The 15,468-nt window shown below is 36.6% G+C and overlaps 1 protein-coding gene and 1 long non-coding RNA gene across 4 annotated transcripts in view; one reads left to right on the top strand and one right to left on the bottom strand.

Annotated features, from left to right (window-relative positions):
• Window positions 1-9,957, top strand: part of LOC141375795 (uncharacterized) — a 56,599-nt gene extending 46,642 nt beyond the window's left edge. The window contains exons 28-29 of the long non-coding RNA XR_012384603.1: window positions 9,245-9,306; window positions 9,415-9,957. This is a non-coding gene — a long non-coding RNA (uncharacterized lncRNA). The remainder of the gene's footprint in view (window positions 1-9,244; window positions 9,307-9,414) is intronic.
• A 1,298-nt stretch (window positions 9,958-11,255) lies between these two features.
• LOC103911535 (E3 ubiquitin-protein ligase RBBP6-like) lies at window positions 11,256-13,219 on the bottom strand. Of its 3 annotated transcripts, XM_073909087.1 has the most exons (7): window positions 12,687-13,219; window positions 12,397-12,493; window positions 12,218-12,293; window positions 11,990-12,078; window positions 11,853-11,913; window positions 11,611-11,750; window positions 11,256-11,515 (listed from the first exon to the last, which is right to left on the bottom strand). In XM_073909087.1, the coding sequence occupies exons 1-7, from the start codon at window positions 12,844-12,846 to the stop codon at window positions 11,341-11,343; spliced, it is 798 nt and encodes a 265-aa protein (XP_073765188.1). In that variant the 5' UTR covers window positions 12,847-13,219; the 3' UTR covers window positions 11,256-11,340.
• Between the last annotated feature and the right edge of the window lie 2,249 nt (window positions 13,220-15,468).

Below are 15,468 nucleotides of genomic sequence, written 5' to 3'. Positions count from 1 at the left end.
TTTTTCTAAGTATTCGTTTTATTTATTTATTTTTTTATTAAATATTTATTTTAATTAAATGGAAAATAGAATTCGTAATAATTTACTTAAGGCCAGAGCATGCTTTATAATTAAAATCTGAACATAGTAATGCGTCATATTTCATTTATCACGTGAGAATAAATATGCAAGGCATACTCTCATTTTAAAAATCACGCGACCATCATCTCACAGTGTTTAATAATAAATATCTTATTTTTATTAAAACAAGAATGATGTAGCAATGCCGCGCCATCGACAAGCCAACTGCAGAGAAACAAAGCAATCATCACGGCAACTGAAGTGAGCACTTTTTCCGAAGTTCAGCTCTTCTTTTTTGCACTTTATGCATTTCATGTAAAAAAATAAAAGATGAATATGCCTACAAGAATGTAACCTGTGTGCGCGCGTCTTTTATCACTGAGGCCGCTGTCTTTAAAAACCGAAAGTTGCTTCATCTGTCTGGAAATATTTCGGCTTTTAATAAATGAAAAGTTAATTTAGGTGAGCCAATATTAAAAATTGCTATAAAGTAACTGTGAAGTGCGGCTACACATCGAATCTGAGGTCTGATCTCATCTCTCTCTCGCTATCATTCAGACATCGAAACGCCACACAGGTCAAGTCGCAAAACTGAGGCTGGTACCAGCTGACAGGTAGAACAGCTGAAGCCTTTGCGAAATCTTTCAAAATACAGCGCTGAAATTAACAGGCACAAATATCTTTGAGCCAGAAAGTCACGCCTTATCTGTCAAAACGCAATTCGAGCCAATAGGAGTTGTGTAGCCTATTAATTATATTAATTCTAATAAAATGAAAACCAAATTAAACTATTCATTGCATTTTTCGATTGATAAAAATATACGTAAACGAAAAAAAATCAAACGGTGGCTAGTTTGTATTAATGTGTCTTAAAATTAATAAAAATATGCTCAGCCTATTTAAGCTTCACGGTTATATGCTGCGAAGCATGTTACTGAACTACAATATCTCCGAGGGAGACTATATAACTCGATAGACAACATTACCTTGAGGGATTTTAAAAACAAAAGGTGTTTTAAAAAAGGAACAACACGCCAATCGGCAACAAATAAAACATCTTGCCAGGGTATGCTGTGTGTAATCCGCCACTGACAGTGACATAAGACACCTGCGCCTGTCAACTGTGCTTGTAAGAGAGCTCAAAGCTTGTATGGATATAACCAAAAAAAGCAAGATCATATAGTTATAAATATTCCATAACAATACTTATCGAAATATTTATACATTTACATGTTGATTATTTTTTTAGCCTGTTAAATAAAATTACTTTTATTTAGCCTGTCTTTAGATTTTTTACACAATGTTTAATTTCTTAACATTTCTTTCTTTTTTATTTAAAGTTTATATATAAAATGAGTGCTAGCTTGTTTAGTTGTGATCATTATGCAAGGATCATATTTCATATTCGGTTTATTCTTCACTAGCCTATAAATTCGTTAATAAGGCTATTTTATAAACGGATTGTTCATAAGGACTAAGCTATTAATATATAATGCAATAGGCTAAATAATACATTAAGAAATAGAGTGGAGGAACTAGGAACTATGACGTCACTTTGTAGGCTAATCGGCTGCTAGCATAAAACTGGTTCCCTCGTGGAAATCCCTATAGGATTTTCCCATAGGGTTTTCGAAGATTGCGAATAATACGCTCTGTGTTCAAACACTGTTCATTACACTTACACGTTTTGTTCAGCCGGATAATTGTCACACGAAAATATAACATTGAGCACTTTTGGATCTTAAATGCAAACGCAAGACTTAAAAAGCTAACATAAGGCTATAAACGGACTACAGCGCCCTCGGGGCGCTCGTCAGTGACGTCAGCCCCACCCTACTACAGACGACTTATCAAGCTTATTTTTAGAAATAACGTCCATGACAAAGAGTTAACCTCTCAGTATATTATATTGTAATCCACGCTATATATTATAAACTAATAAATACGCAAACACACATAGACCTTTGTGCCTTTTGGATCGTTTTTACGTGGGAAATACATGTTTTGCTTTGCGGTTGTTCTAAAAGTTTAAAAAATGTGTATAAATGTGCCTATATAGTATTATTATGAGACATATTTAAATAAGTGTATCGCTCGCGTGCACACAGCCCGCTTACCTTAACAGACGACGGCGTGAGGAGGAACAAGTCTATCAAATGCCTGCAGGTTTCATCATCATGGACACAGAATAACATTCAATATTCCTTTTGTGTCACGAAGTACAGCGAAAAACAGCCCAATACAGTCACATCTGCTATACGTTTTATGGAGGAGTGTAAATATTGCAGTTATGACAGAGTTAAATGTGTTGATGAAGAAAAAAAGACGAGAAATCACTTGATCACGTTAAAATGACAGTTAACATGCATGTATTTTTACACATTTATTCACACGTTTGCATTACTGAGAGCAGGAAAGAAACTGAGCAGTATCTTCATATTATCGTTTAATTAAAATGAATGATCAACAAATGAATCTGTCTCGACAGCCTTTACATGTGAAGGAATTATCTACACACAATCTGAATTCTCAATTAGAATAATACAACAAACTATAAAATACTATTCTGAAAATACTTAAATCACAGACTAATCCAAACGCCCAAGCGAGCTGCGCTCCAGACCAGATCAGCTCGATGACGTATAATGCCCCCGACGCAGCCTGTAGTCTCATTTAGCAACTTGATAGCAACCGTCTTTTTAAAGAAGCATAATCGATTTAAAAGTTGAAGAGTGTGCTGTAACTGATGTGTTTTATGTCGTAGAACAAAACGTGAAAGTATATTGAGTTGGTGTTAGCCACGGACCTTATTTGAGCGATTTTACTGAAACCCCATTCAAAAAACCCATTGACTTTGGGACGAGGGAACCGGAAGTGCTAAAATGCTAACTCGCTTCCGGGTTTTTGCATACAAATTGACGTCATAGTTCCTCCACTCTATTGAAGTCAGGTAGGACAACAAAAGACAACCAAACATGTTCCCCCTGTTAGCAAATGTAACCAAAAAGTATCTTTACGTGCAACAAGCTGCTCATCTGAGGGTGTGTTCAGCACGATGGGGAACATAGTAAGCCCCACAAGATCCCATCTTAAGCCAGAGATGGTCAACATATTGGCCAGGATTCCTCGCAAAGAACAAGTAAACCTCACTGTTAATAAATGCCAATTTACAATGTTTTATTTTTTATTTTTTTTTAAAGACTGTGTCAACCTGTCATTTTTGTAATGTAATTTTGAAAGCTTTTCTTTTATATTTGTTTCTTGTTCATTCGTTTAATCTTATTTAAACTTTGTGCAATTTAATTACTTATCTTGCTATTTTATTTTCTTATTCGTTTTAAAAACATTCTAACATTCATCACATTCGTCCATTCAAACAATTTACGCCGAATTGGCAATTCCCGCAAAACTGAAAGTGAAAGTATTATATGCATTTATAAGCTATTTAAAAGCAGAAAGAAAAGAGGAAACCCCGACCCCCACTATGATACCGGTATTACCGGTGTTGTCACATGTCGATTAACCGGTGGGGAAATTTCCTCATCGTCACAACCTTAATTTGAATGATTTTAGATGTGTATATAAAATAGCCTATGTAAAATATTAACATCATCAAATTAATAAAATAATGACAAATTTGAAATAAATGACAGAAAAGTTAATAAAAACAGACATTCTCTAAAAAATGTAAAAATCGCAATATTAAAATGAGTAGATTTTTTTTTAATAAAATGCGTTGATTAACTATTACTATTGGTGTATATATTTTACAGCCAGTCTAGATCTCATTACGTCCTCTCCCGAGTATATAGCCGAAGTTTTTCTTAGTCGTTTACATTAAAGAATCTATTATTTACTTTTTCTCTCTGTATCGCGGCTGAGTGTGCGCTGTCAGCTGAATATAGGCTTAAATTAAATCTAAAAAGCAACTAGCCTGCGAGCTAATATTTGTTTTTGTTTTTTTTCGCATAACAGCCAATTTCAACCGCGAGGAGATACCAACAGCTTGATATGCAACATTTTCTAAAATGTTATTTAGCTTGGAATAAAAACAATTCACAAAAAATGATTTAGTGTGTGTGTTTTTTTAAGATTGGATTAGCCTATTTCACAGTGTGTAAACATTAGAAATAATAATTAGGCTAAAATACAGTAGATTACCCCTTCATTCAGATATATGTCGTTGTTTGGGAAACTCTCCCCTGGTCTAGAAGTTTCTCTTGCTTCTTATCTGCTCCACAAGCGCAGCACGCTTCTTCCTCTGGCTCTGCACCAGGGCTGGGTTTCCCAAACAACAACGTAACTCGCGGCAGAAATATCATAGTACAATGTGTCGTTTGGGAAAAGAACGATGTAGTGACGAGTGTGTCCCAAAACCTGTAGTTTCTCTGTCACAGATCTATTGTTTGACCCACATTAGTTATAACGTAAAATGCCCATAATGATGCTCTAAACGAGGTGGTAACAATTTCTTTAGAGAGAGAGAAAAAAAAAAAACATTATTTTATTTGCAAAGTATATTGTTTTACACAATCACACATTTAAAAAAAAAATCTATCATAGTTTTGGTGAAAACATGCACTTATATTCCATATTAATTGAAATATATATAACGGCACATATAAGACCTATATTTGTTTCCTTTACAAATATTATTAAGAATTTCATTTCTAATTTCATATATAAATCATTAATGGTTGTAGGCCTAATTTACAGTAGGCTATTTATTTAGAAATAGAAAAAACTTTTTAATATAATATTAATTATTATTATTATTATTAAAGTAGGATATTGCAAACAATATGCAAAATAAATGCAAACAATATTCCATGACTCCCAATATCAATTGCTACGAGCCTAATATAGAAATTTTAATTAACACGTAGTTCAGTCCATAAGTTGCTGTGAATAGAAACAGCCTATATAAGCCTACATTACCAGAAGTTGGCCTATAGGTAAAAGGTATATAACCGGGGATTTTGTGTCAACCTTGCTTGTGAAATATACTCAAGATATACCCCTGCCCTCATCTCAAACAAAATGTTTGGCTATTAATGAAGCAGCCTGTCTGAGGTGTTAATGGGGCATTGCGCTTTAACCGAAAACAACAACAACCCAAAAGCACTAAATTGGTTACAGGGGTTGCTTCAGAAAATTGCCTAATAATAATAGAAGTAGTAGTAATAATAATAATAATAATAATAACTACTGGCATGTTTATAACTAAAGTTGTTTTTACTTCGGTTGCACCACATGCTCTTAAGGCAAACCGTAGTTAGTAAGGTCATAAGCTCTCCGTAAAGCCATACATAGTTGCATTAAATCACCTAATATCAAATAAAAAGTGTTTCAATCGTTAAACTGATTTAGAATTCTGCAACTAATGCATCTACATATAACTGTTCTTTGAAAATTTGCTGTGAATGCACACAAATTACACAAAGTTATCAAAACATAAAACTTGATTTTTTAAATATTCTACACGTTAAAGAAAAAATAGCAGGGAGAAAAAACCCAGTCATAAAGAAATGTATGTTAACACAAAACATTTCTTGAAACAAAATTAAACTCTTCATTCACAAACCGAAAGAAATGCGAGATTTAGGAAGAAAATAAGGCTGTGAATAGAGGGAGATCATCGCAAGCTCCTCGATGTAAACTAATCTCACCGTCATCTCTTTTCTACCATTATACATGGGGGGAGGCTGCGGTAAATGTTTAGTTGGAACACAGCGTTAGGTTTAAACTGAGTGAAATGCTGCAACACAGAAATATTTAGTAGTGCGTACATTGTAAATTAGTGTCCCTTTAAGTCACAACTAGGCTTCATTTTAACTTACACACTGCTGGTGCAACTGGCCCCATGTAATCAAAAAAGGCTGCATATTAATAAGTGGGTCGCGGGTTATAATCTAAAAGCTATTGCCAGTCAAACACAGCACAGCCATTACAGCAAAATGGAGAGATTTAAATGTACATATTGCACATATGGAATTATCCACTCACTGCATGTCGTCTACCCTGATAAACATGCTAATTGTCTTATTATTATTAATATTATATTGTATGCACTTATGAAATTAAAGTTTATAGAGCCTGGTTTATACTTCTGCGTTATGATCGGCGTAACCCACGGCACATGCAAGCCGCGTAGCTGTTTATTTTACTTCTGCGCAATGTCTCTGTTGGTCTGCATTAACACTTTCAAAACGCTAGTTGGCAGTGAGGTGTTAATGTTCCTCTGTGTTGAGTTTCTTCGCTGTTGTTTTGTTTTTTCTAAACGCTTCCTGAACATGCAAGTGACTCAAACTCGCTCATTTTGAGGCTGGAACCGGCGGACGTGGAACAACTTTAACTATGAGATAAACACAAAACAAAACTTTCTATCCAGAGCTCCTTCATGGGACTCCACACGTGTAAACAATCGCTCTATTGGGCTCGCACCACTCGCACGGCTCTTGGTCCCGCCCCCAGACTTGTCAGCGCTGCCAAGCCGACCAATCACGACCATCAAACAAATCACGACCTTGCGCTCTGTGTCGTTGCGACTTGTAGTTACATTTTTTGAGAGGTGCACATCATCGACGCCGACGGCCAATAAACAATGCTTAAACATTAAAATGTGCTTTTAGAAACTTAAAATATTTATGTTTCTAATATTTAATTATACATTTGCTGTGTTTAATATAGGGGATAGAATAGCATACAGTATACAAAAAAAAAATTTTTTGTCCTTTATACCGAAATAGGCCGGCTATAAGAGGAGGCGCTCTATTAAACAAGCAGAAACAGCACAGACTGTTCACTCTGCATGCATGTGAAAGAAATGAACAGAGAAAAATAAACAGACAATAAATAATAGTCGACTCACCTTACGTGCCGATATGCCCATTTATTTAATTCATAACTGCCACTAATAGCTATGCAAAAGGGAACCTATTTTGAGTGTTTGGCATGTAGTGACAGATTTTCAAATATTTGTAACCTGGCCTATAATAAATAATAATAATTATTGATAAAGCAAGTTATACTGCTATCAGGTGATGTGTTTCATTGACTCGATAACCTTAATATTTTGTAGTGTGTGCTGTGACGCGATTTTCATTTCTTGCAATGTGCGCACGTTTAAGATTTGAGGTAATAACATCGCCATGATAGTCAAAGAAATGTAAACATTCTTTTTACCCCAACACAATTTAATAGGGCGCTATAAAGGCTAAACAACTTCATTCTTATATTTGTTTAATTTTTGCAGCCTGGGGCTATACTTCTCACCATCTATTGTATCTTTTCTAAAGCATACAGTATAGTGTAAAAGCATGTTTATTACTAAGAAAAAAGAAAATGTATTTTTTAATTGATCACATCACATAATCTACTGTAGGCTACATTACACATACAGTAAGGGCTGCTCTATTATGGGAAAAATCATAATCACGATTATTTTTGTCATAATTGCAAACAAGATTATTCAAAACGATTTTTCAGCTGAAGTCAAAATTATTAGCGCTCCTGTGAATTTTTTATTTATATTTTTTTAATAAATATTTCCAAAAGGATGTTTAACAAATTCAGGATTTTTTTACAGTATTTTCTATAATATTTTTTTTCTTCTGGAGGAAGTCTTATTTGTTTTATTTTGGCTAGAATAAAAGCAGGTTTAAATATTTTGAAACCTATTTTAAGGTCAATATTAATGACTTGCCCAATTATCCTAATTAAGCCTTTGAATTGTACTTTAATCTGAATGCTTGTACTTTGAAAAATATATAGTAAAGTATGTGCTGTCATCATAACAAAGATGAATGAAATCAGTTATAAAAAATTAGTTATTAAAACTATTATGTTTAGAAATGGGTTGAAAAAAAATCTTCTTTCCATTAAACAGAAATTGGTGGAAAATGGTTGCTAATAATTCAGGAGGGCTAATAATTCGGATTTCAACTGTATATATGCAGTTATTTTCCTCCCTGTAAATGAGCAAAGGGAAATATGTACAATAGAATAAAAATATGAAACAAACTGTGCTTTAAGCTTCTTATAAATGATCACTGAACACAGCATTTTGACACCTATTTGACCATTAAAACGCTCACAGTAAGATAACTTTAGATGTGTGTACTCTGCTCGTCTAGCCTAAGTGCACACACACAGCAGCATGTACAAATCAGATTATGAAAAATGATGAAGAGCATGCTTTTCCTTTTATCCTTTATTTTTAGTTTTTTTTTTTTTGTTTTTATTTACACATTTTTTTAAGTGGTGAGGACAATATTCACTGGTTCCCCCCTCCTGTATAATAATTAAATGTTACATTTTTAAGAACTTCACAAATAGCCTAAATAACACTTTTCAGTATCAGTGATAATATAAATAGTAACTAATAATAATAATGATAATAATAAAAAGAAGAACAAAAAATATTAGCCTATTGATAACAATATAAATGAGATGTTGAGGAAAAAACAGCGTAGGCTACTAACTCTCCACTGTTTTTGGTAAATTATTTGACAGAAAAGCTAACATGCTGACACATTGTCTGGATTAAGCAGACCTAGTTGGAGTCGCAATGTTTCCAGCAGCACTCAATACACGTTCAGACTTTCTATCGCAGTGCTTGTAGCGCAAATGCACAAATGCTTTTTCCTATGCTACATTTCTCGTCAATGTCTTCCATTTATCACTTTCTCTTTTGTATCTGGCCATTTTTAAATAGGGCTCTGCGATATCTGGCTGACAAAAAAATCAAAAAATAAATTTTAATTTTTATAATTTTATATATTTTTATTTTATTTTTTGTGCTCATAATATTGACCTTTGCAGTTTTTACCTTTTTATTATTCAGCTAAACTAAAAAACGGAAGACTTTCTCCAGTGGAAAAATATAATAGGGAATATTATGAAATTATTGATTGCCTTTTTTTAAAATTAAGAAAAGTCTTTACATGGAAAGGTCATATCACTTTCAATAGTCCACAATGATTCAAAGCAGCTACTGAAAGTTATACTCGCATATGTTGCTGTTAAATCATGTAGTTGTGTGATGTATAACCATGGTGTAAGTGCACACCTAAGGATTAACCTTTTTTCCAAGAAAGAGACTTTTAAACGATATTGATGAACAGTTGATATGATCTATTAAAAGTCAGTGATGCTAACAGTTAATCATCTTGTTTGCTTTCAGGCTCTAGCACTGGCAGAACAACCTACATGAGAAGACCATGGACAAAAGCAGACGTGAAGGCTGTAATGAGTTCAAAAGACTGATTATTATTATACACATTTTCATTTTTTTCCCTTGTCACAGAGTGACAATATTTAACCATTTTCAAACCCACTTCTGTTCCATGCCAGTGCTTCACAGTCCATCATCACTCTAGGGTAGTCTCTACATTGCTCTACAGTTTGCCTCTGCTTCTCAACCCATGTCTGCCACTACTCCACAGTCTGGTACTGCTCCACAGTCCAGGTCCACGTCTGCTTCATGAGCCTGGGCAATACCCATCACACAAAAATACATAACCCACAAATGCAGTCCCTCAGACTAAACATTTACAACAGTGTTGAGTAGCAAAAAGACATGTTTTTTGTTTTTTATTTACATGTTTGAAAATGGTCAAATATTGTCACTGTGACAAAAAAGTGAAAATGTGTATGATATTAATTAGTCACATTATAACACATTATATTACTGTCACATTACGAAATTTAGTTTTTAATCTGTTTTGTGTTCATATCATTCTGTATGTATCATTCAATTTGTGGAATCAAACTTTTATGTCTAGTTTTATCTTTTTTTCTTTTTATCTATCTTTTTATCTATTTTTATCCATCTATTTTTTGTTCTTGTCAGAGCGATAATAGTTGATGCATTTCATAATAAAATGTATATACATGTTTAGTTCCCCTGCTGTTTTCCTGGACTTCAAAAGTAAAATTAAAAAAGTTTATTTTTTTATTTCTGTCATTGAGTGGCAATGTTTTGTATTTGACAGTATTCTAGTGCACTACCATGTTGTGTTCTAGTATAAATATTTAAATTTGAAAAAGAATAATCTGTTGAACGACTTAATTAAATTTTAAAATACCATTAGTTTGTTTATAAGCTGTAATCATTCATTCATTCATTTTCTTTTCGGCTTAACCCCTTTATTTATCAGGGGTTTCCACAGTGAAATGAACCACCAACTTATCCAGAATATGTTTTACGTTGCGGTTGTTCTTCCAGCTGCAACCCATCACTGGAAAACATCCATACACACTCATACACACACACTACGGACAATTTAGTGTATTCAATCCCCTGTACCGCTTGTCTTTGGACTGTGGGGGAAACCGGAGCACCTGGAGGAAACCCACTCCAACACAGAGAACATGCAAACTCCACACAGAGTTCACAGAGGGGAACATTTGTGTTCTGGCCAAGTAAAAGAATAAAATAATGAATATGTTATCGTACAGTTGTGCTTCTGGTTGTTCATGGTTGAAGGTTCTTTGCCAATTATGTTCTTTTTTTATCTGAAGTTGCCTTTCAAAATATCTACTGTCCTATAAAATAAGAGCAAAGGCCCTTAAACAATTAACTCTTCATACTTTAATGTTAAAATGCTGTCTTTTTCAGGTTATTGTTCAACAGTACATTAAACAGATTGTTTAACTGATACAACACAATAAGCCTACAGAATTGTTAAATCAAAAGTGTATTATAAGCAAAATAGTATTTTGTCATTTAAGAAGTGACAGGCAGAACCTTAGCAACTGAGATGGGTTTAGCAGGTGTCTAGCTGAGGAAAGCCAGAGTCTGTTCTGTTGTCACCCTTACTGCAATAGCAGAATAGTGTGATATGTAAAATGTGTTAATCAGTCCTTTTAAACCATGAAGGGGCTAGGTTTGTGTGTAACATGTAAACAGACCTTGTAAACCATGATTTTGTCTGTCCCCATAAGCCTGTGAAATGTCACATAGTTAATTTGAGTGTGTTGTGAAACTAAAATTGCTGTTTTTAAGCGTTGTTTGCCTTTTGTAGCTCAAATAAAAAATTTTGGCACAAGTTTTATGTTCGTAGGATGTTGGCAAAGGTATGTCCCCGTAAACCACCAAAAAGTCACATTGACCTCATAAACCATGTATGCCTGTATGTGTGTGTGTGTGTGTTGCACTGCTGGAGTGAAGGTTAACCAGTCCACACAGTTCATGCGGCTATAATCTTTATTATCTTTTATTAATAAACTATGTACAATATTTACACGTCGGCTCCAGGTCTCTTGGATGAAGGTCTCTCAGCGACGTGGTCTCTTCTGGTCGCCGCGCGTCTCTGGTGAAGATGGGGAGCGGGACCGTTTCCCTCCGGCGTCCCGGACCGAAGATGCCGCACCTGCTGAGGACGAGGAGGGCAAAGGCTCGGTCTGGCAGGAGAAGGACGGCCTCTTTCTCTTCTCAGCAGCATAGGCCTCACTGAACAGATCGAGCGCAAACACACACAAGCAGACATCATGTGAGATTTGGACAAACACTAGAACATGCGGCTATGCCAAGTACAGTTTACTCACGCGTCTATGATGGGAATGACGTATCGGCCGCTGCCGTCTATCATGACTCCCTTTCGGTCTGGGTCGTCCACCTCCAACAGGAAGCTGCGGGGAATCCCTGTGCTCTTCCGGATGCGCTTGTGCGGCGCGGAGCGGCTGCCCTGTGAATTGAGGAGTGACAGTCAAACTCTGAGCAAACAATCTGACTGATGAGGACAAGAGCTCAAGTTCACAGCAACCGTGAGCTTGGAAAACCCAGTTACCACATTAGTGGGGCAGTGCCTAATGTGGTGTCCCGGGATCCCAAGCAGCCTCATGGCCTCACTAGTGAACATCAGAACCATGAGAATCAGCTCAGACATCTCTCACAAAGCAAACCTGTCAGTGTCTGAACGCTCACCTGCTGGAGTAGTAGCACAGGCTGGACTGGTACATCACCGCTTTCAGCTTGTCCTCCTCTGACGCCTTTGCCTCAGCCAGATTCTCAGTCTGTTTCACAGGCATTTGCACATTTGAATCTTTTTCACCCTCAACCCTTCAAACAATCTCAAATCTCCCTAAGAAGCTGAGTGCGTGTGCGTATATTGTGTGCTTTACATTGCTATTGTGCTATTCATTTGTTCAATACCTTCAACAACTGCTCCAGTGAGAGGAGTGAAGGATCAGCTCTAGGTGAAGGTTCACGCCAGCGTCCAGCTTGATGTCTGCAAAACAAAGGAGCTTGTGTGACTAAAACACCAGGGACAGACCAGGAGTCTTCATATAACATCTAACAGAGGACGCGTGTGCTCATTTCACAGCACTTACCCAACAAATCTTCTGTTTGAGGACTTCAGTCCCGCCGCAGGGATCCGTCTGATGATGACCGACGTGTTTTTAGGGATGAGAGCATCATCTGTGTATTCTGACAGCAAAATAAAATCAGAATCAGCACATAATTATGGAGCACGGTATACTTTGAGAGCCATTAGCCTTTTAAAACAGCCAAAACATCCCTACATGTCAGCATCAGCACCACCTTACAGCTTCCAGAAGTGTCTGATGTAACGCATCTAATGTTAGCGTAGAACAGTTGAAGTGTCTTTTCCTCAACTCACCTTCATCAGTCTGGGCGTTGCTGATCTTCAGCTGGCAGAACTTCAGCCTCTTGCTCCTCATGATCTGCCGCTTCAGCTCCCCCGCGCTGATGTTGAGGCCTTCAAACTGGAGCGAGTCGTAGGTGAGTCGACTCTGGAACCTGTAGTGAACACAAGACATACTGAACACAAACACAAAGCACAGCGTAATAAAAAGGGTCAAACCTGAGTGATGGGAACAGCAGGCGATCAATCGACGTATCCAACGATCAATAATATCGATAATCTGGAAAAATTGTCACGGAGGACGCAGAGATCAGATGCCAATCGACACAGCGAGATTCAAACAACAGCCACAGGACGGTTGTCATGGATGCTGATGATGAACACGTGACGCATGCGCTGTACAACTTCCGGCAATATTATCATTATTAATTTTATTGATAGTAGTAGTAAAATCATTGCGATAAGTATAATAAAATAAACAGCAGAACAGTTGGCCATCTCTGAATAATACACAGCGACGTTTCCCTGCACGAACGATTCAGGCCTTCGCCAAGAAGACTCGGGTGAGTCGATGATTCAGGGATTGATTCAACTGTCCGTTCATCCTATTGGCTTCTTTGGCTGAATGAATCGTTCAATGCTTTACTCAAATAAAGCGGCCTCTTGCTGCCACCTATTGGGGGTTTGCTTTTTTGTTTTCAAAAGTACTTTGACACTTTTTTAAAGGCACCTTTAAGTTCATTTTTGCACAAAAGCTCGTCTCTGTGCGTTCCAAATGGTTTGAAATTTCCTTAGCACATGGTTTTCTTGATGCGTTTGAAATTTTCAATGTAAATCCACTCGTACTTGCATTTGATCTTTATTATGCCTTAAAATCAAAACTATACTAAAGGTGTCTTATCCAAATGCAGATTTTCATTCAAAACGTTATGACAGAACCATATTACTTTACAGTGGCCCATGGATATATATATATATATATATATATGTGTGTGTGTGTGTGTTGCTTGTTTCTTATTTACCCATGCAGTGACTTTTAGGCATAAATACTATGTAGGCTTGCTAAAGGGTTGCATGAGAAATGTCATCATCGTGAGAGCTTGACTTTTTTTTTGTCGCTGCCTTTAGTTGTGGTGAAATGAGATGCATCATGTCGTTTATCTGTTTGTGCAGTCTGTACCTTCATTTCTGAATCGTGTGGCATCGTACTTGAAGCCAAGTCATTTAGCCCAAGGCATAGTTGTCTTAGAATGAGTAGTTTGCTGATCAAATTCCACATTTTGATGAGGCAAAACACATCTTGGATGTTTTAATTACTATTTTAGGTGAAAAACAAAACAATGAGATTTGTGTAAAATCTAAAGTTAACCAAGTCCAGCCCGCCATCTTGTCCTGCCTCTCAGTTCTCTTAAGCCTTGGGCCGGCTCTGTGAAGTGGCCTCTTTTGGGCTCATCATTGAAGACCGGACGAGCTGCAACATTTCGTTCTGCCAGGTTCTGGGAGTAGATGAGCATGTCATCGCTCTAGACTATGGTCAACTTGTGAAGTTACTCATACACCTCCGCTCATGGCATATTACCATTAAAATGAAACTTTTCCAGCAGAATATGACGCTCTAAAAAAAAAAAACTCCATCGGCACTGGTAACTATGAAAAACACGACTGAGCACTAATGGTACACTCAACAATTTACACTGACATTTGAAGGATCACCTGACATTAAAGACTGACGTAAGAACGCTGGAGGAACATCAAATTTTAACACGGAAGAGTTTTTTTTGTCTCTCTCAAATTAAAGCAATATTTCTTAATCTTGTTGTTTTTTTTTTTTTTTTACTGTACAGTTGCCCCAGGTGTTTATCAGGTGTGATGCCTGCTCATCTGACCTTTGACCTCGGCACTCAACTGCTGCCAGTTTTCTTTCAATGCCATGAGATTTCTGAATTCTACATGCAGGAACCGATGCATTCCTTTTTTTTTTTTTAAACAAAACAGATATGGCAGACACGGCCAAACATTGAAACTTTGGAGGGCATTGAGGGGAAAAAAAAGCACAATATCATCAAGGGGAATAAAAGGTTTGATCAAAGCGTGCGTTTACACACGTTCATTTAAATATGGACAAAACCAACATTGGGTTAATTTTGTTATTAGATTTAAAATGCACGGACCCTATTTGACCCAGTGTTCATATATACATATGTTTTTATGAATGAATATTTTTGCATATAAAAGATAATAAAAGACTGACTAGACAGATTAGATAGTTTAATAGACAGATTGACACGTGTAGTCATTCGTTCCTGTGTATTTGATGACTAGCTTCCAGCAGTATCTGGCTGCAGACTTGCATGCAATCTGAGACACAAAGCACTCAGCGGAGCTAGTGAGGTCACTGTGAGAGGCGGGGTTAGGGGTGCACACTCACTGACAGCCTAGATTTAGCCTGGTTTTAACCAAGCCGTCTATTAGACTTTTAACCCTTATGTATTGTTCATATTGTTCAAGTGGCTGTTTTTTGCCCCCAATGACCTCCATTATAACTAAACTTGTTTTAATTGCAAAGCCATGACACCAGATAGTAACTCATTCTTTATTGTTGGTGGTTTCCCTGTTGGGATGAGATAAAATGAGTCATTTTTACTTTTGATGGTCAGTTGGCACCTTTAAACACCCCAAAAAAATGCTTGCTGGGATGGTACCAAGAGGCTGTGCTCACTTCTGGACAGAGGGGGTGTAGACTTGCAGCTAGTGCCGATAAGTGGTGCAGACGCTGAGGCTGTTCTGTATGCGAGTG

The sequence above is a fragment of the Danio rerio genome, chromosome 8, assembly GCF_049306965.1.
Source record: "Danio rerio strain Tuebingen ecotype United States chromosome 8, GRCz12tu, whole genome shotgun sequence".
Taxonomy (NCBI): domain Eukaryota; kingdom Metazoa; phylum Chordata; class Actinopteri; order Cypriniformes; family Danionidae; genus Danio; species Danio rerio.
Note: the sequence above shows the minus strand (reverse complement) of the source record. Positions and strands in the feature narration are given on the sequence as shown.